Source organism: Sus scrofa, chromosome 6, assembly GCF_054392235.1.
Source record: "Sus scrofa isolate SSC_HxYL_T2T_F1_AM1 chromosome 6, Sscrofa_HxYL_maternal_Yorkshire_Landrace_v2.0, whole genome shotgun sequence".
Taxonomy (NCBI): domain Eukaryota; kingdom Metazoa; phylum Chordata; class Mammalia; order Artiodactyla; family Suidae; genus Sus; species Sus scrofa.
In genome coordinates this window covers 65,485,926-65,511,819 of record NC_139388.1, presented here as the reverse complement: position 1 = coordinate 65,511,819, position 25,894 = coordinate 65,485,926, and the positions used below count along the sequence as shown (strand labels likewise).

The window sequence follows — 25,894 nt, the reverse complement described above, 5'->3', positions numbered from 1 at the left end:
ATTACCCTTTAGTGTGTCACAGGTATTTCATGGGATTTGCCTACATGTAAACAGAATTTAGTAAAATAAATTTTAAATGACTTTAATGTAGATGTGTCCCGTGCTGTTTGAATCTACTTTTTGAAGCCCTGTTGTCTTAGTCCAGCCCCTTCACTCGCTGGCACTCCCTGTCTGTTCCTTCGGGGTGCAGGCACTGCTGTGCAGCCTCTCTGACCTCTCTGAGCCTGGGTTTCCTCATCTCTAAAGTGGGATGATGACAGCAGCCATTTCACAGATTCTTATTATGAACCACAAGATAAGCTAATACATTTAAAAGACTTAAAAGCGCCCCTGGCACATAGCAAGTTCTGCACACCTTAGCTCTTGTCAGCGGTTTCGTGATGAAAATGTTACTAGTAGGGAGTTTTAAGCCTCAGAGGGCAAGAGGATCTCATGAGTCTGTCTTCCTCCCTCAGCCCTGCTCTCTGCGACCCCCGAGGAGCCGCCAAAGAAGCCCCCCAGAATGAAGGGGAGGATGTCATTCCGAGTGCTGCCCATCTGCCCGATGGTGAGCCTGCCTGCTTCCTCCCTTTGACCAGAGGCCCTGGGTTCTGAGAGGTCAGGCACATGCACCACCCCTCCGCCCAGCAGACAATTGGGTGGCTGGGTGCCCCTAGTCCCCCCACTGGGATGTGGCTCCATCGTGTGGGGGGTGGTTTTTCTTGAGGACGCGACCCCTCCCCCCCTCTTTCTCTTTTATAATTCCTGCATCTGCTGAACGTCACTTCTTCTGGGAAGCCTCCCCTGGACACGTCTTTATCCCTTCCTAACTTCTAGCCTTGCCAGTTTTCTTCAGAGTTATTATTGCTACCTGAGAGCCTACCTTGTATCTGTTTATCATCTCTCTTCCCCTCTAGAGTAGCTGTGTCGGGGCAGGAACCTCCTCTGTTGTTCAGTGACACATCTCTGGAGCATAGAACGGATGACAGTAAGGGCAGGTGCTGTGTACATGTGGGCTGGATAAATGAGGGAATGAATTAGGGGGTGGTCCCTGCTGAGGCAGGCAGCTGTGGTCTTGCCCACCTGGATCCACTCACCCTTCTACTGCTAACACCCTTGATTTTTCTTGGGGAGCCACCTGTCTTCACGCATGTTGGATGCCTCGGATCCCATCCTCAAACCAGCTCCAGGAGTGCCCTGACCAATCAGAGCAAGAAATGCCCAGGATCACTGTGATTGGTCCGTGGCTGGGCATGCAACTGAACGCGGGCCAATGAGAACTAGTCCTGAGGCCTCTGTGCCATCTCTGGGATTCTTAATAGGCAGGATGCCAACCTGGAGGGGCCCTCATGGCAACCAGGGGTGCAAGGGGGGGAGTTCAGGGAGGCACTGGGTTTGGATGCCCTAAAGAACATCTTTCCTATTACTGTCTGCAGCAGTGCCAGGGAGGCCTCTGAAAAAATTTTCTTAGAAAATAATGTGGAAATCAAAAATTTTACAAAAATAGTACAAAGATCATTCCTTTTCACTGATTTTTACCTTTTCCCCATTTCCATGGTGGCATATATGTATTCCTCCGTGTGTGCTGCCTTAGAAAAGAATATTCCCTTACATAAGGGTGGGGCTGTGGTAACCTTGGTGTATTTAATCTCGATATACACTTTCATCTTATCTTGGTCTGGATTTCAGATTTGTGCGTTTGCTACATACTGTCTGCCGTTCTTTCTCCTCCAACACGAGATCCCATCTAGGGCCGGGTATCGTGCTTAGTAATGTGTCTTTCGTTCTCTTTAAGCTGGAAAATCTCTTCAGCCTTCCTTTGCTTCTTGTGGGACTGATCATTGTGAAGCCCAGAGTCACACCTTGCCCCTACTCTCGGTTTATTGGAGTTTTTGAAAAGCCTTTCCCCATTAATGGGGTTCAAGGTGGGCTATGATCTCCGGAACACCACCTGCGTGATACCATGTCTTCCTGAGGACATCACATCTCAGTGCACGTGAGTTCTGTCTTCCATCACTGGGGATGCAAATTTTGATCCACTTGGCCAAGATGCTTGTTCCATTTCTTCAATGAATACTTGCTGATTTTTTTTAATTTCTCCATGTAACTAATAAGCAATCATTGGGTGACACAGATAAGCAAAACTCCTAGAAGAAAGGAGGATTCTGATTGGCCCATTTTGGGTCCTGTGCCCACCACTGAACTGGTCATCAGTTGAGGGCATGCAAGACCCTAATTGTCCCAGCCTGGGTCACATGACTGTGGGGGTGTGGGGCAGAAGGTCCCTATCTTTCCCTGACTACAGAATCAGAAGTATGGGATCAGGCAGTGATTCTCAATAGAGGCAACTTGTCCCCCAGGGGACACCTTCAAATGTCTGGACACATTTTGGTTGTTATAGTTGAAGGGCTGAAGTTGCTGGTACCTTGTGGGTAGAGGCCAGGGACAGCGCTCAGCATCCTGCGATGCACAGGACACCCACCACTGCAAGAAGGACCTGGTCCCACAAGTCACTAGTGTGGAGGCTGAGAAACTCCAGCACAGGGGAAGGACAGTTCTGAGGAGGCAAGGGCACTGAGTGGCCACACAACCCTCCTGCCCACCCTAAGCCTCCCAGTGGAGAGTGCCAGCCTGGCGAAGCTGAAGCTCATCCTTTAATTGCCACCAGAAAATCCACACTGCCCGGCAAATGAGCCCTGTCCGTGACGTGATGGTAGACCAACGTTTCTCCTTCGATGTATGTCCCTCAGTGCTCTCCCAGAGCTTCTCCGAAATACTGGGGGGCATTTCTCCTTGTTGCGACTGGGCAGTGCTACGAGCTGCTCAGAGTCAGGGGCAAGGATCCCTTAAACTTCCTGCAAATGACCAGGACAACTGCCTGCATGAGGAATGTTCCAGCCCCAAATGTCAGCGGTGTCCCTAGGGGGAATTGCATTTGAGAAGAAATTCAGGTGTCATTTTCTTGCTCGCCAGCATAGTAACCACTAATGGTCTGTGGCTGCTTTGATCAATCTTAAATAAAATTCATAACACAGTTTCTCAGCCGCTCCAGGCATGTTTCAGGGGCCACATGTGCGCCGGGCTACTGTTCCAGAGAGTGCAGGCGGGAAACGTGTCCCACAAGCTTCTGTCTTAGGACTGGTTTCCATCTCGTGGGTTATCAGAATGATCACAAGTCCCACCTGTTCCTCAGGAATCGTTTGGGCTGCTTTCCTGCAACCTGGAGCAGCTGTCACACACCCCCGATGGCCTCCAAATCCTAACCTATTTGCCGTGAGACCCTTGACGGAAAAAGGACTGAATCGAATAGATGCCACACTGAAGTAAATACAAGTGAAAGCGTGAGAAAGGTTAGAAAAAGGGGTGCAACTCTTGATCCACTGTGGCGGACACACAGTGGACACGAGATCTTGCCTTTGGGTCCAGCCCACATGCTCAATGCATGCGTGTCTCCGTGTATGTGGCCCGGGTTTCCTTCTATTCGTAGAACAAGTTTAGAAATGCTGAGTCCCTTTATCACCTGCACCGCGAATTCCCAGACCCTTGAACCCGGCCCGCGACACCCTCCTAAACTGGCTTCTCCAACCAACGAGGAGGAAGAGCCCCCGACCCCCACCCCCACCCCCCCGTAATGAAATTAACAGCGACCACGCTGACGCGTGTGCTGGTGTCAGAGCCGGTTTCAACCACCTGACTCGTGTTGGGGGCGGTGTGTGTGTGTGGGGGGGGGCGGTGGGCGCGTCGCTGAGCGACTCGGTCCCGTTGATTCGCGCGAGTTTGTTCACAGCGTCCCCGGGGCATCTCCGGAGCCAGCCTTGCGCCGGCACCAAGGACGAGCGCTGAGCCCGCTCCTGCCCAGGGGCCCCGACAGAACCCGGGTCCGGAGGTCAGTCCCGCGGCCGCAGCTCCGAAGGGTCTGAGCCCTTAGGGCGCTGGAGGGGCGCAGGGAGGGTGGAGGAGGGCGGCGGGGTGGCGCCCCGGGCGTCGCCGAGGGGAGGGACCAGGCGCCCAGGGCTGAGGGGCAGGTGACTTCTGGGCAACGGGGCGCCGGCCGCTGCCTGGGAGCCCCCGAGACCCTGAAGTGTGCGCAGTGGGGTGCCTTGAGGGAACGAAGTGTCTCCCCTGAGGGCACTTGGGCTCCCCAGATCCTTTGAGGGGACTCCAGGTCCAAGGAACTCTTTGGCCGCTAGGAAGAGGGAAGAGGGAGGAAACGGAGGAGGCTGGGGTGTCCCGAGGACGGGGTGGCGGGGATTCCCTCCAGAACAGGTGGAGGAGGAGCCTGGTCCTGGTTCTGAGGTTTTAGGGTTTGGGAAGGACGGCCCTGGGGACAGTGTGATCTGATGGGGGGGGGCAGGAGGTGAGCAGAGCTCCGCACACCTGAGAGGTCGGTGGGGGTCAGGGGGTCAGGTAGCAAACTGGCCAAATAGAACAAGGAAAATGATCCTGTGGGGCGTCCAGAGGGCAGTCTGAGGGGTGGGGAGGGAAGAGGAGCCCCTGGGGATGTGTTTGGGGTTCGCTGAGGCACTTGAGAAGGTTCCTGGATGAGAGGGGCCCTTGGGAAACAGCTTTTGAGCCTCCAAGAATTCCTCCCACAGCTGTGTGGCTGTGCATAGGGCCGGGGTCTCCTGGGGGCGCTCCTATGGGGGGGGCCTGGGTGGACTGGGGGGGGATGCTTGGAGGGCCCGGCAGAGGGAAATTGTGTTGGAGGAGGGGGTGTGTAATTTCAGCTTGTGCATCTGCAGGTGTGTGTGTGTGTGTGTGTGTGTGTGTGTGTGTGTGTGCGTGCGCGCGTGCGCTCTCATGTCCACACATGCATTTCAGGAGGGCAATCCGCACTGACAGGCAGGCCTGGCCCCCTGCGTGGCAGGTTTCTCAAGACTTTCCCTTGGGGGTGTCTGCGGTTGTGTTTGTGTCCTAATGCCCTGGTTTCCTCAGTGTCCATCTGCAAACAGGTTTCTTACAATCTTGTGTGTAGGGACCTGTCAGGGGGTTCCCACTATTTGCAGCAGCCTGTGTTTGCAGGATTAGGTGTGAGGGGTCTGTGATGGGTCTTATTCTTCTTTGAAAGGGTTAGAGGGAGAGGTCTGACTCCAAGGTACCAGAGTGTGTTCTGAGGTTGTGTGTCTATGTAATGATATATAATCCTTATGCTTAATCATTAATTTTCCTCATTTCCATGGAGGGCAAAGCTGACAGCACAAGATGTTAAATACTCCCTGTATCAGAGGCTGCACCTCAAAGAAAGGATGCTTACTTAAGTCTGAATTTCAGATAAATAAGCCATTATGTTTTTTTTTTTTTTTTTTTTTTTTTGTCTTTTGTCTTTTTGTCTGTTGTTGTTGTTGTTGCTATTTCTTGGGCCGCTCCCGCGGCATATGGAGGTTCCCAGGCTAGGGGTTGAATCGGAGCTGTAGCCACCAGCCTACGCCAGAGCCACAGCAACTCGGGATCCGAGCCGCGTCTGCAACCTACACCACAGCTCACAGCAACGCCGGATCGTTAACCCACTGAGCAAGGGCAGGGACCGAACCCGCAACCTCATGGTTCCTAGTCGGATTCGTTAACCACTGCGCCACGACGGGAACTCCCCATTATGTTTTAATATAAGCACATCACGAATACTTCATAGGACCTGCCTATCATGAAACATAATGTAGTGAAATAAATAAAAAATGATTTTTAATGTAGATATGACCCATGCAGCGCTGGAAGCCTATTTTCAACTAAAAAATTTGTGCATCTGAAACTCCAGTTTCCATTTGTTGTGGATTTATTGTCATGATGATGTTAAATTTGGCAAGCTTGACCCCTGAGACCTCTCAGCCACTGACTGTCAGGCAGGAATCCCCCCAATCCCCCCCTCCCCCACACACACTGGCCAAGTCCTGCCCGGGGTGAACCTGGGGAGGAGGCAGGGTCCCAGGACCCCACAGCTGAGCCTGCTGCCAAGCACCTCCTGCAGGGCCCGCCCCTCCCCAGGGGCTGTGGGGAGGGGTCCACCGAGCAGCCCCCTCCCCTTCCCAGCAGCCCTGAGAGGCAGTCACTGAGCCTCCTGGACCAGAAGGGGGCCCAGGCCAGGCAAGGGCGGTGCTGGTCTGAACCACGTGGCCAAGCTGCCCCGGAGCCTTAGGACAGGGCTGGCATGCGGCCCTGGCAGTGCCGGCCAGGAGGGCACTTACTGAGTGCCTGCTGTATGCCAGATACCAGAGGCCCTCTGATACCCGGTCCGCTGAGCTGCCCCTTCAGGGACCCGACGCTTGCCCTTGGATGGGGGGACCGGAGGACTTGGGGGCCATAGCTGCCCGTGTCCACCCCCATGTGAGGGCAGGGCTGGGTCACCCCCGGCCATCTGGCTGCTCAGCCCAGGCACTCCCTGCCCTGGTCTCCTGCCCACAGGGAAGGCCTGTCGTGTCATGATGCTGCCTCTCAGCACCATCGAGGGCAAGGACACCCCCACCGAGGAGGTGAAGACCAAGCCACCTGAGAAAGGAGGTGAGAGACCCCTGGGTGGAAAGCTGTGGGCGGGGGGAGTGGGGAGGGTCTCCAGGGCTGGGCTGGGGGGCAAGGGGTGGCCCTGCAGCCTGGCCCCAGCCCCAGCTTCTCCCAGTGGCTCCTCGTGGGGAGGGAGGGCCCCGAGGGGCACCCAGGATGGAGCCCCCCACATCACCGGATGTCAGTGGGTCCTGTTGCTCCCTGGCTCGGAGGCTGCAGGGGTGTCTCCTGGGAGCTGGAAGCCACCTGGGCTCCTCTTTGTGGCCTGGACACCCCTGTTGTCTTACTCCAGCCCCTCCCCTCACTGACACTCCCTGTCTGATCCCTGTGGGCCTTGGGGATGCAATTAGCACATGCCTGCAGTGCAGCCTGCTGTGCAGCTCCTCTAAACTCTGTGCCTCGGTTTCTCCTTCTGTAAAGTGGGATGATGATAGCAGCCATCCCAGAGGTCATTTTGCACAACCAAATAAAGGAAAACCCGTAAAAACTTGCAGCAGCGCCCGGCACATAAGGAGGACTGCATGCATGTCAGGTCTCATCAATGATCTTATGGGGAAGGTTTTACTATTCTTGAGTTTCTCAAGCCTCAGAGGGCAAGAGGATCTCATGAGTCTGTCTCCCTCCCTCAGCCCAGCCTTCTGAGAACCGTGCGAAGCCCGCAAAGAAGCCCCCCAGAGTAAAGGGAAGAATGTCATTCAAAGTCCTGCCGTTCTGCCAGATGGTGAGCCTGCCTGTTTCCTACCTTGGATCAGAGGCCTCTGGTTTTTCAGCGCTCAGGCACATCCACCACCCTCGCTGCCCAGCAGACCATTGGGTGGCTGGACGCCCCTGTAGCACTGAGGATATGGCTCCACCCTATAAGGGATGTTTTCCTTCAGGATGCTCCCCAGTTTCCTAATTCCAACCTCTGCTCCAATGTCACCTCCTCCATGAAGCCTCCCTTACTCACCTTTGCCCCATTTCTCTCTAACTCTTTACCTTGTCAATCACCTGTAGTGTAATCATTGCTACTTGGAGCCTGCTTCGTAGCTGCTTATTCATCATCTGTCTCCCTCACTAGAATAGTTCTGTGGGGGCAAGAACCTTCTCTCTTGTTCAAGAACAGATCCCTCGAGCACGCAACAGATATAAGGAAGGGCAGGCACTGTACCAACTCGGGCCAAATAAATGAAAGAATGAATTAGGGAGTGGTCTTTGCTGAGCCAGGCAGCTGTGGCTTTGCCCACCTGGATGCTATCCACTCACTTCTGGTAAAACCCTTGATTTTTTGGGCAGAACACCTGCCTCCCTGCCCTTAGATGGATCTGATCCCAGCTTCATTTCAACTCCAGGTGTGCCCCTGACCAATCAGAGCAGGAGATGCCCAGCTTCACTATGATTCCGTGATTGGTTCAGAGCTGGGCATGTGACTCAGCCTCGGCCAATGAGGAGTTTTCTCTGTCTCTGGGATATTCCCCCCACCTGCTGTGGTCCAGGAGCTGATGAAATTCCCAGGCCAGGGATCAGATCCCAGCAGTAGTTGTGACCTAAGTGGCAGTTCTGGATCCCCCACCCCCTGCACTGGACCAGGGATGGAACCTGTGTCTCAGCGCTCCAGAGGTGCCTCTGATCCCGCTGTGCCGCAGCAGGAACTCCCATCTCTGGGATTCTTAACAGACAGGACAGGAGACTGGAGGGGTTCTGATGGGAACTAGGGGTGCGAGGGGAGAGGTCGGGGGAGGCAGAGGGTCAGGGTTTTTTTTTTTTTTTGGTCTTTTTGCCATTTCTAGGGCTGCTCCCGTGGCATATGGAGGTTCCCAGGCTAGGGGTCTAATCAGCTGTAGCCGCCAGCCTGGGCCAGAGCCACAGCAATGCGGGATCCGAGCCGCGTCTGCGACCTACACCACAGCTCACAGCAACGCCGGATCCTTAACCCACTGAGCAAGGTCAGGGATCAAACCCGCAACCTCATGGTTCCTAGTTGGATTCGTTAACCACTGCGCCACGACAGGAACTCCAGGGTCAGGGTTCTTGAAAGAACACCTTTTCTATTAGTGCCTGGACCAGTGCCAGGCAGGAGTCTTTAAAAAAATTATGAAGAAACCATGTGAGAATCAAAATTTTCCAAAAACATCACAAAGATCATCCAAACTCGCCAGGTGTTAACATTTTTTCTAGTTTCATGTTTTCTCTGAGAGAAATAGGTATACTCCTCAGTGTGTGTCCACTTAGAATATTCTCACACATGTGTGTGTGGGACTGTTGTAAGCTTGGGGTTTTTAATCTCAATATGCGCCTTCATCTCATCTACTGTCTGTATTCCAGTTTTGATAATTTACTGCATACTGTCTTTTTGGTGTTCTTTTTCCTCCAATGCAAGGTTGTCTTTAAGCTGGAAGACATCCTTAGCCTTTTTTTTCCCCTCCTATGCCCCTAACAATCATGAAGACCAGAGTTACCCCCTGCCCCATACTGATGGGTTGTTTTTTTTTTTTGGGGGGGGGTTGTTGTCGTTTACCCTTTCCTACTAATGAGACTTGGGGTAGCTGTGATGTCTGGAATACCACCTAAGTGATCCCACGACTTCTCAGGACGTCCCATCTAGAGGCACATGAGGTCTGTCTGCCATCGTTGGTGACAGGAGTTTGATCCACATGGCCAAGATACTTGTCCCATTCCTCCACTGCATAATCTCTCTCATTTTTGTTTTATTGATGCAATTGACTCATAAGAAATCCCTGGGGAGACACTCGCAGATGGACCAAGGAACCCAGAAGCAGAGAGCGCTCTGATTGGTCCATTTCAGGCCCTGTGCCCACAACTGACCCCATCATCAGCTGCGGGCATGGAGAATCCTAAACGCTCAGCCTGGGTCCCACAGCCATGGAGTGTGGGGGGTAGAAGGTCCCTAACTTTCCCCACTCAGGAGAACAGGAGCATGGGGTCAGGCAGTGATTCTCAGCCAGAGGCAGTTTATCCTCCAGGGGACACCCTCAATGTCTGGCAACATTTTGGGGTGTTACACCGGAAGGGCTGAAGCTGCAGGTACCTTGTGGGCAGAGGCCAGGGACAGTGCTCAACATCCTGAAATGCACAGGACGCCCCCCACCCCCGACCCTGCAAAGAATGGTCTGACCCCAAATGTCTCTAGTGGACACTAACATTCTCCTCTTTCTCCTCTGTTCCCTTTCCTCCCAGCCAAGTGTCTGCTTCACCTATTCCTTGGAGCAAGACGACTCTGACTTGGATGCCCAAGTTCCTCCTGAACTTTCCAAGCCTGACTCGAATTGCACCTTCATTCCTCTGCCTGTTCTGGAGTTTCGTGAAGTCAAGGTGTGGGAGTGCCCCCTGTGCTGTCTCAGCTTTGTCTCTGCTTCCTAATTCCTGAGATCCCTCTGCTTCCTGCTCTTGACTGGGCACCCCCAAACCATGCATGCTGGGCTCCTGTGATGTAAACCCCCAAATACAGCTGCTTAAATAAACGGAAGTAGATGTCTCTCCGGTGGTGGTGGTGGTCTGTGTGTAAAACCCCCAGGGCCCGGGGGTTGCCATCCTGTGGAGCTGGGCAGCCTGGGTCCTTGGGTCCTGGTGCTCCGTGCCGTGTGTCTGGAGAGGGCTCACCCCCACATCCAGTCCACTTCCTGGGTCATGGGCAGGAGGGGAGGAGGGAAGGGGAAGACACACTTGAGTCCTTCAAAGGGCAACTCCTGCAAGATGCCCACATCACTTTTCCTCTACCCTCATTGGCTAGAACACAGTCACATGACCACATCTAGCTGCAAGAGATGCTGGGAAGTGTAGTCCTTGGCTGGGCAATCATGTGCTCACCTAATAGCTTCTGTTGTTACAGCAAAGGAGACTGGATATTGTGTCCACCATCGACCTGGTCTGTTATGTTAACTCACCCCAAGCACCAGGCTGTGATGACTACATGCGAGAATAAGTTGACTCTTCAGTTTGGTATCTGTCTCCCATTGAGTAGGATTCCCTCCATATTTACATGATTAATTAGAATAATGAACATTTCTTTAGCATTCGCCATCACTGCAAAATCCACACTTCAGGGAAACTGAGTTCATGCACCCAAAGCGGAGGGCATCAGGCAGGTCTCCTCCCTGAGGCTCTACCAGAAAATTCACATTGGAAAAGTTGGTAAATTCTCTGAGCACGAAAGGGCTGCTAGCTGGAATGCACACCAAAATCCCTAGAGCGGGCAAAATAGGGGAAACCTATGTGGCTGGAGATTGCCTTCATATCTGCTCAGAAGTTTTTTGATAGACCGGAAGTTCTCATTTGGGGTGATGCTCCACTGCCCCCTCCTGGAACTTCTCCGCAACGTTGGGAATATTTCCGGTTGTCCCAACCTGGTGGTGCTCCCTGGCTCTAATGGAGAGGGACCAAGGATCCTCTAGGCGTGATGCAATGCACCAGGAAGACCTTTTGCGCAAATGTCAATAGTGGCACTATGGAGAATAGCATTTGAGAGGAAGTTAGGAGTGGTTTCCGTACCTCCTGCACCGTAACCGTAACAAACCACATGTGGCCACTTTGGTATAAATGACTCCATCCTACGTAAAATTTAAAACACCGTTTCTCAGCCCCTCCAAGCAGGTGTCATGGGCCAGATGTGACCACTGTCTGGATAGAGAATATTTCCATGGCCACAGAAGTTTCTGTCCTCAGGGCCGATTGGGTGTCTTGGGGTATCAGGTTGTCCCACAGTGAAGCCCCCAGGAAGTGAGGGTGTGGGCTCGGTGCTGAGAGGGACGGAATGAGCACAGCCAAAGGGAGCCTCTCACAAGAGAGCCTTGCAGACCCTCTGGGCTCCTCGGGAGGTTCCCTGGGCCTTTGGAGACTCAGGGGTGGCCAGTACCCTGCCCAGGACACCGCCTCTGCCTGGGGCAGATTAACCAATTGGATACTGGTACAGTCAGGTGAATGCGACCATCTCCTGCATATGTTCCACCTGTCAGGTATGTGCTGAGCACTCTGCATGGACGGCCTCACTTACCTTCCCCAGAGTTCTGTGAGGCAGGAACTAAAATGATCCCAGTTTATAGGCGAGAAGACCGAGGCTCAGGAGGGTTTTTTTTTTGTTTTTTGTTTTGGAAGGATGTTGTTTAAACTTTTGCAACTATATCAAGACTCTATTGCTATTTGTATATTACACTCTTTCAATTCACAGGATTCAGCTTTTCATGAAATACAACTTTAAAAAAGGATGTATATCTGTTCACATTACTGCACAGACTATGCTTTTCACAGGAACATCTCAGCTTTATCTCCTGAAGGAGCTGGCACAGAAAATCCCCCAGGTCAGGGGTGGGCAGGTATGGCCACCCAGCCCACAGCCTGTTGTGGCAATAAGGGCTCGTTGGCACAGACACACCCATTCCTCACTTATATTCCCAGCTGCTCCCATGCAAATTGGAGTGGCTGCTGGAGAGAGACCTCTGGCCAGAATTCTAAAATAATTCGCCATGAAACGCTCGACCAAACAAGTGACTGACTCTGATTTGAATAGATGGCAAACAAGTCTCATCAGGTGAACGTGTGAGAATGGTTAGAAAAAGGAGGGAAACTCTTGAGCCATGGTGACACACAGTGTAAAAGAGATCTCGTGTTGGGGTCCAGCGCACACGCTCCATACATGCGTTTCTCCGTGGGTGGCATGTGTTTCTTCCCATTCGCAGACCAAGTTTAGAAATGCTACCTACCTTTATTACCTGCACAATCGATTCATGCCCGCCTACAGCCTGCCTGTGGCGAACTTCTGCATTGTTTTCTCTAAAGAATGAGCAGCAAGAGGCCCCCGACCCTCCCCCGTACTAATGAAATTACAGCGAAAAACTCTGACGCCTGTGCTGGTGTCAGAGACGGTCTGAACCACCTGACTCGTGCTGGGGGCGGGGTGGGGGGGGGGTTGCGCGTGTCGCTCAGCGACTCGGGCCCGTTCATTCGCGCGAGTTTGTTCACAGCGTCCCCGGGGCATCTCCAGAGCCAGGCTGGTGCAGGCGCCGAGGACAGGCACTGAGCCCGCTCGCCCGCTCCCGCCCAGGGGCCCAGACAGCACCCGGGTCCGGAGGTCAGTTCCGAGGCTGCAGCCTTGGCACGTCTGCGCCATCAGGGCCGGGGCGCGACGCTGGGGGCGGGCCGGCGGGTCGGGGCTGCGGGGTCCGGACGCGCTGAGGGAGGAGGCGCCCAGCGAGCGGGTGCGGGTGCGTCGGAGCAACGGGGCGCCGAGCTGCCGCCTGGAGCCCCTGTGACCCGACCTTGCGCGCGCAGTGGGGCCGCTTGAGGAGCCCGCTTCCCCCCGGGGGACAGTCGGGGTCCTCGCCCTTGGAGCCGGGGCGGGGGCGGGGGGCGGCTGCAGGTACTGGGATGTCTGGGGCCCCTGGGAGGGGGGAGACGGGAGGGGTGACGGAGGTGGGGTGTCTGGGGTGGGGGACGGCGGGGACTCCGTCTGGGACGGGTGGCGGAGGAGCGTCGGTGGCGGTCGCAGCGTGCAGGGGCTGCAGGGACAGACCTGAGGACTTGGCAGTTGGATGCAGGAGGCAGGTGATGCGGGGGGCGGGGGTTGCTCTGCACACCTGAGAGGTCAGGGGTCAGTTGGCAGCGAATTGGCCAGAACATAGGAAAAGGATGCTGTGGGGCGTCCAAAGGGCAGTCTGAGGGGCGGGGAGGGGCGAGGAGCCCCTCGAGATGTGTCTGGGGTTCGCGGAGACACGTAAGAAGAGTCGCAGATGAGAAGGGCGCTGGGAAAACTGCTCTGTGCCGCCAGTGATTCTGCGCGTCTGCGTGGCTGCGGGTGGGGGCTGGGAGCTGTGCTGGGCGCGCATCTGAGCGGGGCAGGCTCTGGGGAGGGGCCTGGGTGGGACGGAGGGTGGGCTCGGAGGGCCAGGCGGAGGGCAACTGTCTTGGAGGAGGTGATGGGTTACTTCGGCTTGTGTGTTTTCCGAGTGTGTGTGCATGCGCTGCGGGTCCACAACCGCGAGAGGGGAGGACATTCGTACCGCCAAGCAGGCCTGCCCCGAGTGGTGGGTGTCTCGTTCCCTGGAGGTGTGTTTCTGCAGGTGTGTTTGTGTCCGAATGCCCTGGTTCCCTCCGTGTTCATCTAAAAACGTCTGTTTTGTACAATTGCGTGTGTGTGTGTATCGCTGCCCTTCCCAAGATTTGATGCATCTTGTATTTGCAGGATTATGTTGAGGGTTTGTGATGGGTCTTTTGCTTCTTCAAAAGGCTTAGAGGAGAGGTTTCTAAGTTACTAGATTGTGTGGTCTGAGGGTGTGTGTGTGTATGTGCGTGTTTTCCTCATGCTTAATCATTAATTTTCCTCATTTCCATGGAGGGCAAAGCTGACAGCACAAGATGTTAAATACTCCCTATATAAGAGGCTGCACCTCAAAGAAAGGATGCTTACTTAAGTCTGAATTTCAGATAAATAAGCCATTATGTTTTAATATAAGCACATCACGAATACTTCATGGGACCTGCCTATCATGAAACATAATGTAGTGAAATAAATAAAAAATGATTTTTAATGTAGACATGACCCATGCAGCGCTGGAAGCCTATTTTCAACTAAAAAATTTGTGCATCTGAAACTCCAGTTTCCATTTGTTGTGGATTTATTGTCACGATGATGTTAAATTTGGCAAACTTGACCCCTGAGACCTCTCAGCCACTGACTGTCAGGCAGGAATCCCCCCAATCCCCCCCTCCCCTACACACACTGGCCAAGTCCTGCCCGGGGTGAACCTGGGGAGGAGGCAGGGTCCCAGGACCCCACAGCTGAGCCTGCTGCCAAGCACCTCCTGCAGGGCCCGCCCCTCCCCAGGGGCTGTGGGGAGGGGTCCACCGAGCAGCCCCCTCCCCTTCCCAGCAGCCCTGAGAGGCAGTCACTGAGCCTCCTGGACCAGAAGGGGGCCCAGGCCAGGCAAGGGCGGTGCTGGTCTGAACCACGTGGCCAAGCTGCCCCGGAGCCTTAGGACAGGGCTGGCATGCGGCCCTGGCAGTGCCGGCCAGGAGGGCACTTACTGAGTGCCTGCTGTATGCCAGACACCAGAGGCCCTCTGATACCCGGTCGGCTGAGCTGCCCCTTCAGGGACCCGACGCTTGCCCTTGGATGGGGGGACCGGAGGACTTGGGAGCCATAGCTGCCCGTGTCCACCCCCATGTGAGGGCAGGGCTGGGTCACCCCCGGCCATCTGGCTGCTCAGCCCAGGCACTCCCTGCCCTGGTCTCCTGCCCACAGGGAAGGCCTGTCGTGTCATGATGCTGCCTCTCAGCACCATCGAGGGCAAGGACACCCCCACCGAGGAGGTGAAGACCAAGCCACCTGAGAAAGGAGGTGAGAGACCCCTGGGTGGAAAGCTGTGGGCGGGGGGAGTGGGGAGGGTCTCCAGGGCTGGGCTGGGGGGCAAGGGGTGGCCCTGCAGCCTGGCCCCAGCCCCAGCTTCTCCCAGTGGCTCCTCGTGGGGAGGGAGGGCCCCGAGGGGCACCCAGGATGGAGCCCCCCACATCACCGGATGTCAGTGGGTCCTGTTGCTCCCTGGCTCGGAGGCTGCAGGGGTGTCTCCTGGGAGCTGGAAGCCACCTGGGCTCCTCTTTGTGGCCTGGACACCCCTGTTGTCTTACTCCAGCCCCTCCCCTCACTGACACTCCCTGTCTGATCCCTGTGGGCCTTGGGGATGCGATTAGCGCATGCCTGCAGGCACTGCTGTGCAACCTGCAGTGAATGCCCTAACTTCTCTGTGCCTTGATTTCCTCATCTCTAAAGTGGGATGATATGGCGTGGCTAACTGAGAGTTTTTAGGAACAACCAAATAAGCTAAATACCTTTAAAAATCTTAAAAGAGTGCCTGGCATAGAGCAAGCACTGCACAGGTATTCTTGTCACTGGTCTCATGATGATTTTATTATTGCATTTCTCAAGCCTCAGAGAGCGAAATGATCTCATGAGTCTTTCTTGCTCCTTCAGCCCTGCCTTCTGAGAAGCCCGAGAAGGCGCCAAGGAAGCCCACCAGAATGAAGGGAACCGTGTCATTCAAACTCCTGCCCATCTGCCCAATGGTGAGCCTGCCTGTTTCCTCCCTTTGACCGGAGGCCCGGGTTCTGAGAGGTCAGGTACACGCATCACCCCTCTGCCCAGCAGAGACACTGCAGGAGCTGGGTGCCCCATGTCCCCCCCGCCCAAAGGATGCGGCTCCATCCTGTGGGGATGGCTTCCTTGGGGGTGCCGCTCACTTTCCTGCCCCCTTCTCTTCCCTAATTCCCAGCTCGTCTCTATTTTCACCTCTTCCATGAAGCCCCCCTTTCTCACTTTTGCCCCATTGCTCTCTAATCTCTTTCCTTGCTGAGGTTTCTTCAGCGTAATGATTGCTACCTGAGAGCATGTCTGGTATCTGTTTATCATCTGTCTCTCCCACTAGAGTAGTTCTGTGGGGGCAGGAACCGCCTCTATTGTTCGGTGACACATCCCTCAGCAGGTGACAGATGACAGGAAGGGCTGGTACTGTATGCACGTGGGCTGAATAAACGAAGGAATGAATTAGGGAGTGGTCCCCGCGGAGGCAGGCAGCTGTGGCTTTGCCCACCTGAATCCATTCCTGCTTCTTCTGCTAATACCCTTGATTTTTCTTGGGGGACACCTGTCTGCGTGTGCTTAGGGTGGATCTGAGCCTGTCCTTAAACCAGTTCCAGGTGTGTCCTTGACCAAACAGCGCAGGTAGTGCCAGGTTAACTGTGACTGGTTCAGAGCTGGGCATGTGACTCAGCCTTGGCCAATGAGGCATCTTCTCTATCTCTGGGGTTCTTCACAGGCAGGACAGGAGCCTGGAACCTCCTTGACAGGAAGCGGGGGTGAGGGTGAGGGATGAGGTCAAGGGAGTCACGGGTTCAGGATGCTCCCAAGAACATCTTTCCTATCCTTGCCCGCAACCGTGCCAGGGAGGAGGCTTTAAAAACTTTTCTTATTAGGAAAGAATGTGAGAATTAAAGATTTTACACACATAGTACAGAAATCCTCCAAATGCACCGATTACCTTCCTATTTCGTGCTTTGTTTTCTCAAGATGCATATACATACTTCCGTGTGCATTGCCTGGGAAAGAGAATCATCTCCTACCTAAGCGTGGGATTCCCATCACCTGTGGGCTTTAATCCTGCCACACACTTCCTTCTCCTCTGCTGTTGGTGGTCCTGCTCTGTGAATTTACTACACACTGTCTTTTTGGCTTTTCCCCCCCTCCAACTCCAGGTCCCAGCTAGGATGAGCTACTGTGCTTGTAACATATACCTAGTTCTCCTTGAGCTGGAAAATCTCCTTGACCTTTTCTTGCCTCTTCTGAGACAGTTTTGAGACCAGAGTCTCACCCCGCCCTGGATTGATGGTTATATTGTATATATTTATCCTACATTTTCTTTTTATGAGTGTTGTTGGTCTTGATGTCTTGTTATTGCTCACCCCTTTCCCCTAACGAGGTGCAGGGCAGTCTGAGATCTCTGGAACACCACTGAAGGGGTGCCATGTCCTTCTCAAGACACCACATCCCGAGGCACTCGAGGTCTTGCAATCGAGAAGGAATTGGGGTGTCATTTCCCTGCCCTCCCTGCACTGTAACCACGAACTTACTGCCTGTGCCTACTTCAGTGTCAATGAATCAATCTTGAATAAAATTCAAAGCCCAGTGTCAGCTTCTCCAGACAGGACTCAATGGCCAGATGTGGGCAGTGGGCACCATACTGGATGGGGCAGATAGAGAGCATATCCGTGGCCACAGAAGTTTCTGTCCTCAGGGCCGATTGGGTGTCTTGGGGTATCAGGTTGTCCCACAGTGAAGCCCCCAGGAAGTGAGGGTGTGGGCTCGGTGCTGAGAGGGACGGAATGAGCACAGCCAAAGGGAGCCTCTCACAAGAGAGCCTTGCAGACCCTCTGGGCTCCTCGGGAGGTTCCCTGGGCCTTTGGAGACTCAGGGGTGGCCAGTACCCTGCCCAGGACACCGCCTCTGCCTGGGGCAGATTAACCAATTGGATACTGGTACAGTCAGGTGAATGCGACCATCTCCTGCATATGTTCCACCTGTCAGGTATGTGCTGAGCACTCTGCATGGACGGCCTCACTTACCTTCCCCAGAGTTCTGTGAGGCAGGAACTAAAATGATCCCAGTTTATAGGCGAGAAGACCGAGGCTCAGGAGGGTTTTTTTTTTGTTTTTTGTTTTGGAAGGATGTTGTTTAAACTTTTGCAACTATATCAAGACTCTATTGCTATTTGTATATTACACTCTTTCAATTCACAGGATTCAGCTTTTCATGAAATACAACTTTAAAAAAGGATGTATATCTGTTCACATTACTGCACAGACTATGCTTTTCACAGGAACATCTCAGCTTTATCTCCTGAAGGAGCTGGCACAGAAAATCCCCCAGGTCAGGGGTGGGCAGGTATGGCCACCCAGCCCACAGCCTGTTGTGGCAATAAGGGCTCGTTGGCACAGACACACCCATTCCTCACTTATATTCCCAGCTGCTCCCGTGCAAACTGGAAAAGCTCCTACAGAGCCCCAGGGCCCCGAATTCTGAAATATTTGCCATGAAACAGTTGAAAAAAAGGTAGCTGATCCTAATTTGCATAGATGCCAAATTCAGGTAAATTCAGGTGGAAGTGAGAGAATGGTCGGAGGGAGGAGTTCCGACTGTGGTGCCAATGGGTGGGTGGCGTCTCTGCAGCATCAGCGCCAGGACACAGGTTCAATCCTTGGCCCCACAGTATTAAAGGATCCTTTGATGCTGCTACTGCTGCAGCGTAGGTCAGAACTGCAGCTCAGATCCGGTGCCTGGCCTGGGAACATCCATATGCCACGAGGTGGCCAAAAAGAAAAAAAAAAAAAAAAAAAAAGGAGGGAAACTCTTGAACTACTGGGCCTGTGACACAGAGTCGGAAAGAGAGCTTGCGTTGGGTCCAGTGCGCATGCTCCATACATGTGTTTCTCCGTGGGTGGCATGCGTTTCTTCCTATTGGCAAACCAAGTTTAGAAATGCTACCTGCCTTTATTACCTGCGCAAATGATTCGCGTCCACTTCAAACGGCCGGAGCCGGCCTTCTAAATTGTTTTCTCTTAAGGAGGAGAAGGAAGGGTCCCCCGACCCTCCCCCTGATAATGAAATGACGGTGAAAACTCTGATGCCTGCGCTGGTGTCAGAGACCCTTTAAACCACCTGACCTGCGTTGGGGTCGGGGTGGGGGTGGTGCGTGTTGCTCAGCGAGTCGGTTCGGCTCATCAGCGCGGGTTTGTCCCCAGATTCCGTGGGCATCTTCCGAACCAGCCCTGCCTGGTCTCCCAGAACAAGGACTGAGCAAGCCCACCGGCTCCTGCCCAGCGGCCCAGAGGGAACCCGGGTCAAGAGGTCAGTCCTGGGGGTGGGGTGCAGCTCGGAGAGCGCTGTGGGGTCTCCGTTGGGAGGCGGGAGGGCGCCAAGCCGGGAGATGCAGGTGCATTCAGGCCGCTGCCTGGACGCCCCTGAGACCCGACGGTGCGCGCGCCCCGTGGAGCCCTTGAGGAGCCCATGTCTGCCCTGAGCGCGGCCAGAGTCCTGAGACCCTCGTGAGCCCCGTGGTGTCTGCAAGTGCTAGGATTTCTCGGGCCCCAGATGGAGAGAAGGCTCGAGGGGATAAGGGGCTGGGCTGTCGCGAGGACGGGGTGGCGGGGATTCCCTCCAGAACAGATGGAGGAGGAGCCTGGTCCTGGTTCTGAGGTTTTAGGGGTTGGGAAGGACGGCCCTGGGGACCGTGTGATCTGATGGGGGTGGGGCAGGAGGTGAGCGGAGCTCTGCACACCTGAGAGGTCGGTGGGGGTCAGGGGGTCAGGTAGCAAACTGGCCAAATAGAATAAGGAAAATGATCCTGTGGGGCGTCCAGAGGGCAGTCTGAGGGGTGGGGAGGGAAGAGGAGCCCCTGGGGATGTGTTTGGGGCTCGCTGAGGCACTTGAGAAGGTTCCTGGATGAGAGGGGCCCTTGGGAAACAGCTTTTGAGCCTCCAAGAATTCCTCCCACAGCTGTGTGGCTGTGCGTAGGGCCGGGGTCTCCTGGGGGCGCTCCTATGGGGGGGGCCTGGGTGGACTGGGGGGGGATGCTTGGAGGGCCCGGCAGAGGGAAATTGTGTTGGAGGAGGGGGTGTGTAATTTCAGCTTGTGCATCTGCAGGTGTGTGTGTGTGTGTGTGTGTGTGTGTGCGCGCACGCGTGCGCTCTCATGTCCACACATGCATTTCAGGAGGGCAATCCGCACTGACAGGCAGGCCTGGCCCCCTGCGTGGCAGGTTTCTCAAGACTTTCCCTTGGGGGTGTCTGCGGTTGTGTTTGTGTCCTAATGCCCTGGTTTCCTCAGTGTCCATCTGCAAACAGGTTTCTTACAATCTTGTGTGTAGGGACCTGTCAGGGGGTTCCCACTATTTGCAGCAGCCTGTGTTTGCAGGATTAGGTGTGAGGGGTCTGTGATGGGTCTTATTCTTCTTTGAAAGGGTTAGAGGGAGAGGTCTGACTCCAAGATACCAGAGTGTGTTCTGAGGTTGTGTGTCTATGTAATGATATATAATCCTTATGCTTAATCATTAATTTTCCTCATTTCCATGGAGGGCAAAGCTGACAGCACAAGATGTTAAATACTCCCTGTATCAGAGGCTGCACCTCAAAGAAAGGATGCTTACTTAAGTCTGAATTTCAGATAAATAAGCCATTGTGTTTTAATATAAGCACATCACGAATACTTCATGGGACCTGCCTATCATGAAACATAATGTAGTGAAATAAATAAAAAATGATTTTTAATGTAGACATGACCCATGCAGCGCTGGAAGCCTATTTTCAACTAAAAAATTTGTGCATCTGAAACTCCAGTTTCCATTTGTTGTGGATTTATTGTCATGATGATGTTAAATTTGGCAAACTTGACCCCTGAGACCTCTCAGCCACTGACTGTCAGGCAGGAATCCCCCCAATCCCCCCCTCCCCTACACACACTGGCCAAGTCCTGCCCGGGGTGAACCTGGGGAGGAGGCAGGGTCCCAGGACCCCACAGCTGAGCCTGCTGCCAAGCACCTCCTGCAGGGCCCGCCCCTCCCCAGGGGCTGTGGGGAGGGGTCCACCGAGCAGCCCCCTCCCCTTCCCAGCAGCCCTGAGAGGCAGTCACTGAGCCTCCTGGACCAGAAGGGGGCCCAGGCCAGGCAAGGGCGGTGCTGGTCTGAACCACGTGGCCAAGCTGCCCCGGAGCCTTAGGACAGGGCTGGCATGCGGCCCTGGCAGTGCCGGCCAGGAGGGCACTTACTGAGTGCCTGCTGTATGCCAGACACCAGAGGCCCTCTGATACCCGGTCGGCTGAGCTGCCCCTTCAGGGACCCGACGCTTGCCCTTGGATGGGGGGACCGGAGGACTTGGGGGCCATAGCTGCCCGTGTCCACCCCCATGTGAGGGCAGGGCTGGGTCACCCCCGGCCATCTGGCTGCTCAGCCCAGGCACTCCCTGCCCTGGTCTCCTGCCCACAGGGAAGGCCTGTCGTGTCATGATGCTGCCTCTCAGCACCATCGAGGGCAAGGACACCCCCACCGAGGAGGTGAAGACCAAGCCACCTGAGAAAGGAGGTGAGAGACCCCTGGGTGGAAAGCTGTGGGCGGGGGGAGTGGGGAGGGTCTCCAGGGCTGGGCTGGGGGGCAAGGGGTGGCCCTGCAGCCTGGCCCCAGCCCCAGCTTCTCCCAGTGGCTCCTCGTGGGGAGGGAGGGCCCCGAGGGGCACCCAGGATGGAGCCCCCCACATCACCGGATGTCAGTGGGTCCTGTTGCTCCCTGGCTCGGAGGCTGCAGGGGTGTCTCCTGGGAGCTGGAAGCCACCTGGGCTCCTCTTTGTGGCCTGGACACCCCTGTTGTCTTACTCCAGCCCCTCCCCTCACTGACACTCCCTGTCTGATCCCTGTGGGCCTTGGGGATGCGATTAGCGCATGTCTGCAGGCATTGCTGTGCAACCTCCAGCAAGTGTCCTTACCTGTCTGAGCCTCAGCTTCCTCATATGAAAATGGGATGAACCTAGTTAGCATCTTGAGAGTCTTGTGAACACCCAAACAGGCTACTCTGTGTAAAACCCTTTAAGGACTGCCTGGCACATAGCAAGTACTGTGCCCATGTTAGCTCTTGCCTCTGGTTTCGTGATGAAAATGTTACCATTAGGGAGTTTTAAGCCTCAGAGGGCAAGAGGATCTCATGAGTCTGTCTTCCTCCCTCAGCCCTGCTCTCTGCGACCCCCGAGGAGCCGCCAAAGAAGCCCCCCAGAATGAAGGGGAGGATGTCATTCCGAGTGCTGCCCATCTGCCCGATGGTGAGCCTGCCTGCTTCCTCCCTTTGACCAGAGGCCCTGGGTTCTGAGAGGTCAGGCACATGCACCACCCCTCTGCCCAGCAGACACTTGGGTGGCTGGGTGCCCCTAGTCCCCCCACTGGGATGTGGCTCCATCGTGTGGGGGGTGGTTTTTGTTGGTCATGCCGCCCCTTCCCCTCTCCTTTGGTAATTCCTGCATCTGCTGACTGTCACTTCCTCAAGGAAACCTCCCCTGGGCCCTCCTTCCTCCTTCCTTTTCTGACCTCTTTCCTGGATGAATTTTCTTTAGAGTAATGATTGCTCTCTGAGACATGCCCTATATCTGTGTTTCATCATCTGTCTTATACTAGAGTAGTTCTGTGGGTGCAGGAATCTCCTCTGGAGCACAAAACCAGTATAAGGAAGGGCAGGCACAGTATACAGTTGGGCAGAATGAAGAAATGAATTAAGGCAGTGGTCCCTGCTGAGGCTTGGACCACCTGTATCCATTCCTCCTTCTTCTCTTAACACCCTTGCTTTTTTTGAGAGACCCTGCCCCCCGTTTCTATGCTCGTTGGATGGATCTAATTCCATGCGCAAATGGGCTCCAGATGTGCCCCTAACCAATAGGAGCAGGCAATGCCTATGTCCGCTGTGATTGGTCCATGGTTGGGCACATGACTCAGCCTTGGCCGATGAGCCTTGGCCTTGAGGCCTCTGAGCCATCTCTGGGATGGTTAACAGGCAGGCCTGGGGCTTGGAGGGGATGATGGAAGCCCAAGGGGCAGAGGAGAGAGGTCGGGGAGGCACAGGCTTGGGATGCTCGGAAGAACATTTTTCCTGTTAGCGCCTGCAGCAGTGCCAGGGTGGTGCCTTCAGGAATCTTCTAATTAGGAAAGAATGTGAGAGTAATGGCTTTTGCAGAAACATTATAGAGATCATTCTTACTCACCGATTTTTCACATTTTTTACTTTATATATGTACATGTGTATATGTATATATGAGTATATACTGTGTGTACATATACACACGTGTGTATATTGACATACATATGAACATAGTCCTCAATCTTTATCACTTTAAAATAAGACTATGCTCTCGCATGTGCAGTCTCAGTGTATCAACCCTGATACACACTACCCTCTCATCTACTGCCCATAATCCAGTTTTGTTTATTTGCTACATCCTGGTTTTTTTTTTTTTTTGCATTCTTTGTCCTCTAATACAAGGTCTGGTCCAGGGCCAGCTATTGCACTTAATAATGTATATTTAGCTCTTTCTAAGCTGGAAAAACTTTCTTTGCCTCTTATGACCCTGACAGTTTTGAAGATCAGAATCACACTTGGCAGCATATGGTTTGAGATTTTGTTTGTTTATTCCCCCCCGCCTTTCCCCCTAAGGAGACTCAGGGTAGCTGTGATCTCTGTAATACCACCTAAGTGATACAGCGACTTCTCAGGACATGCCATCTAGAGGCACAAGAGGTCTGTCAGGCATCACTAGTGGATCATTTTGATCCACTTGAATAAGATGCTTGTCCCATTTCACCTCTGCCCACTCTCTAGTTTCTCTATGCAACTGACTATAAGAAATCAGTGGGGAGACACTTGCCAATGAACCAAGGAACCTAGAAACAGCATTCTGATCGGTCAACTTTGCGTCCTGTGCCCACTACTGACCCCATCATCAGCTGCAGGCATGGAGAATCCTAAATCGCTCAACCTGGGTCCCACAGCCATGGAGTGTGGGGGGTAGAAGGTCCCTAACTTTCCCCACTCAGGAGAACAGGAGCATGGGGTCAGGCAGTGATTCTCAACCAGAGGCAGTTTATCTCCCAGGGGACACTTTCAATGTCTGGCAACATTTTGGCGTGTTACACCGGAAGGGCTGAAGCTGCAGGTACCTTGTGGGCAGAGGCCAGGGACAGTGCTCAACATCCTGAAATGCACAGGACGCCCCCCACCCCCGACCCTGCAAAGAATGGTCTGACCCCAAATGTCTCTAGTGGACACTAACATTCTCCTCTTTCTCCTCTGTTCCCTTTCCTCCCAGCCAAGTGTCTGCTTCACCTATTCCTTGGAGCAAGACGACTCTGACTTGGATGCCCAAGTTCCTCCTGAACTTTCCAAGCCTGACTCGAATTGCACCTTCATTCCTCTGCCTGTTCTGGAGTTTCGTGAAGTCAAGGTGTGGGAGTGCCCCCTGTGCTGTCTCAGCTTTGTCTCTGCTTCCTAATTCCTGAGATCCCTCTGCTTCCTGCTCTTGACTGGGCACCCCCAAACCATGCATGCTGGGCTCCTGTGATGTAAACCCCCAAATACAGCTGCTTAAATAAACGGAAGTAGATGTCTCTCCGGTGGTGGTGGTGGTCTGTGTGTAAAACCCCCAGGGCCCGGGGGTTGCCATCCTGTGGAGCTGGGCAGCCTGGGTCCTTGGGTCCTGGTGCTCCGTGCCGTGTGTCTGGAGAGGGCTCACCCCCACATCCAGTCCACTTCCTGGGTCATGGGCAGGAGGGGAGGAGGGAAGGGGAAGACACACTTGAGTCCTTCAAAGGGCAACTCCTGCAAGATGCCCACATCACTTTTCCTCTACCCTCATTGGCTAGAACACAGTCACATGACCACATCTAGCTGCAAGAGATGCTGGGAAGTGTAGTCCTTGGCTGGGCAATCATGTGCTCACCTAATAGCTTCTGTTGTTACAGCAAAGGAGACTGGATATTGTGTCCACCATCGACCTGGTCTGTATGTTAACTCACCCCAAGCACCAGGCTGTGATGACTACATGCGAGAATAATTTTAATCTTCGACTCTCTATCTCTTTACACTTTATTTTTTGCCACTCCTGTGGCATGTGGAAGTTCTCAGGCTGCAGATGGAACTGGAGTCACAGCAGTGACAGTGCCAGATCCTTAACCACTAGACAAAGAAGAAACTCCTAATTTCTTTACACCTTTTGATCCACTTAATCCTCACAACCACGGGATGGGTTCTTATTATCTGTCTTTCTGAGCTAAGAGAACAGAGGCACAGAGAGCTCATGTCACTTACTTCAGGTCACACAGATCCTAAGTAGCCAAGCCAAGGTCCAAACCCAGGCAGGCTGGCTCCAGAGTCTGTGCCCTGAACCATCCTGGTCTCTCCCTCACAGATGGGGACTTGGGAGGTTCCCAGATGGTCTTACATCTGTGTGAGCCTCTTCCAGCCCTCAGAGCATCTCCTCACTCACCTCTTTGGATAGCACACACATACTTGGCATGTGCTTGTAGCTTTATGTTTAGCAAAATAACGTCGCTTAAGAGTAATAAGATCTACTGGTCTTGGCAACTGATGTAAAGTTGCATAAGGTGAGAGCTGTGAGTTTCCGTTTTATTTGGAGACTCACTGAGGGATATATTTCAGGAGATGGCTTCTCAGAGAGCTCTGAGGACGTGCTCAGGACAGGTAAGTAGGAGATCAGTTTCTATGTGATTTTGGAGAAGACGGTCCATGCAGTCAAACACACACCTCAGGACCAGGTTGGCCATGAAGTATAGACTTCTCCATCGGTGACTTCAGTAAGGGAAGATGCAAAAATCTTGGTTCACATTATTTTTCTTCTGAAAATATGTAATTGTCTAAGGCCCCTTTCTTGCCCCTTTCCCCAGAGCCTGGAGTTCTCACCATGATCTCTACTCTGAACTCTTTTCAGGGTAAATTTAGGTAGACGTGCCTGCTGGGCAACATCCTCTCATTGGCAAATTTCAAGGGGGTTGGGACGTCGCTCCGGTGATGTTTCTGGGCTCCTCCAGATGCCTGGCAGATGCTGGTCGTCAGCTCACTTAGGCTGGCTTCTCTTGGGGGACTACAGAGATGTGGCCCTGCCCTACTTATCTTTGCTCCTCCAGCTGCTGGCCTGGGCCTGGTCATCCTCATGGCAGGGGGAGTTGCCCAAGAGAGAAATCCATGCCAGTTTCTCCAGCCCTTTCCAAGCTTCTGCCTGAATCACATTTTGTCAGCATCCCGTTGGCCAAAGCAAGTTCCATGGCCGAGTGCAGATTCAGAACGGAAGGGCGCTGCAGACTTGAATACTAAAGGGTGTGGACAGGAGTCAGGGTGGACACCGG

General features: G+C 53.9%; 2 protein-coding genes across 9 annotated transcripts; both read left to right on the top strand.

Annotated features, from left to right (window-relative positions):
• The first annotated feature begins 453 nt into the window (after positions 1 to 453).
• On the top strand, positions 454 to 9,951 carry LOC146402499 (uncharacterized). 2 transcript variants are annotated; one of them, XM_084962265.1, is made up of 4 exons: positions 3,744 to 3,865; positions 6,376 to 6,471; positions 7,101 to 7,192; positions 9,649 to 9,951. In XM_084962265.1, the coding sequence occupies exons 2-4, from the start codon at positions 6,393 to 6,395 to the stop codon at positions 9,829 to 9,831; spliced, it is 354 nt and encodes a 117-aa protein (XP_084818391.1). In that variant the 5' UTR covers positions 3,744 to 3,865; positions 6,376 to 6,392; the 3' UTR covers positions 9,832 to 9,951. The 2 variants fall into 2 exon arrangements, 1 of the variants encoding a protein (XP_084818391.1); XR_014806773.1 differs by lacking the exons at positions 3,744 to 3,865; positions 6,376 to 6,471; positions 7,101 to 7,192 and adding an exon at positions 454 to 547 and having other exon boundaries at positions 9,649 to 9,789.
• Positions 9,952 to 12,388: 2,437 nt separating this feature from the next.
• On the top strand, positions 12,389 to 24,144 carry LOC110261076 (uncharacterized). Of its 7 annotated transcripts, none has more exons than XM_084962251.1 (7): positions 12,389 to 12,535; positions 14,705 to 14,800; positions 15,431 to 15,522; positions 18,751 to 18,856; positions 20,988 to 21,083; positions 21,719 to 21,810; positions 23,842 to 24,144. In XM_084962251.1, the coding sequence occupies exons 2-7, from the start codon at positions 14,722 to 14,724 to the stop codon at positions 24,022 to 24,024; spliced, it is 648 nt and encodes a 215-aa protein (XP_084818377.1). In that variant the 5' UTR covers positions 12,389 to 12,535; positions 14,705 to 14,721; the 3' UTR covers positions 24,025 to 24,144. The 7 variants fall into 7 exon arrangements, with proteins under 7 accessions (XP_084818377.1, XP_020950788.1, XP_084818378.1 ...); XM_021095129.2 differs by lacking the exon at positions 12,389 to 12,535 and adding an exon at positions 12,616 to 12,823; XM_084962252.1 differs by lacking the exon at positions 12,389 to 12,535 and adding an exon at positions 12,917 to 13,004.
• The last annotated feature ends 1,750 nt before the right edge of the window (positions 24,145 to 25,894 follow it).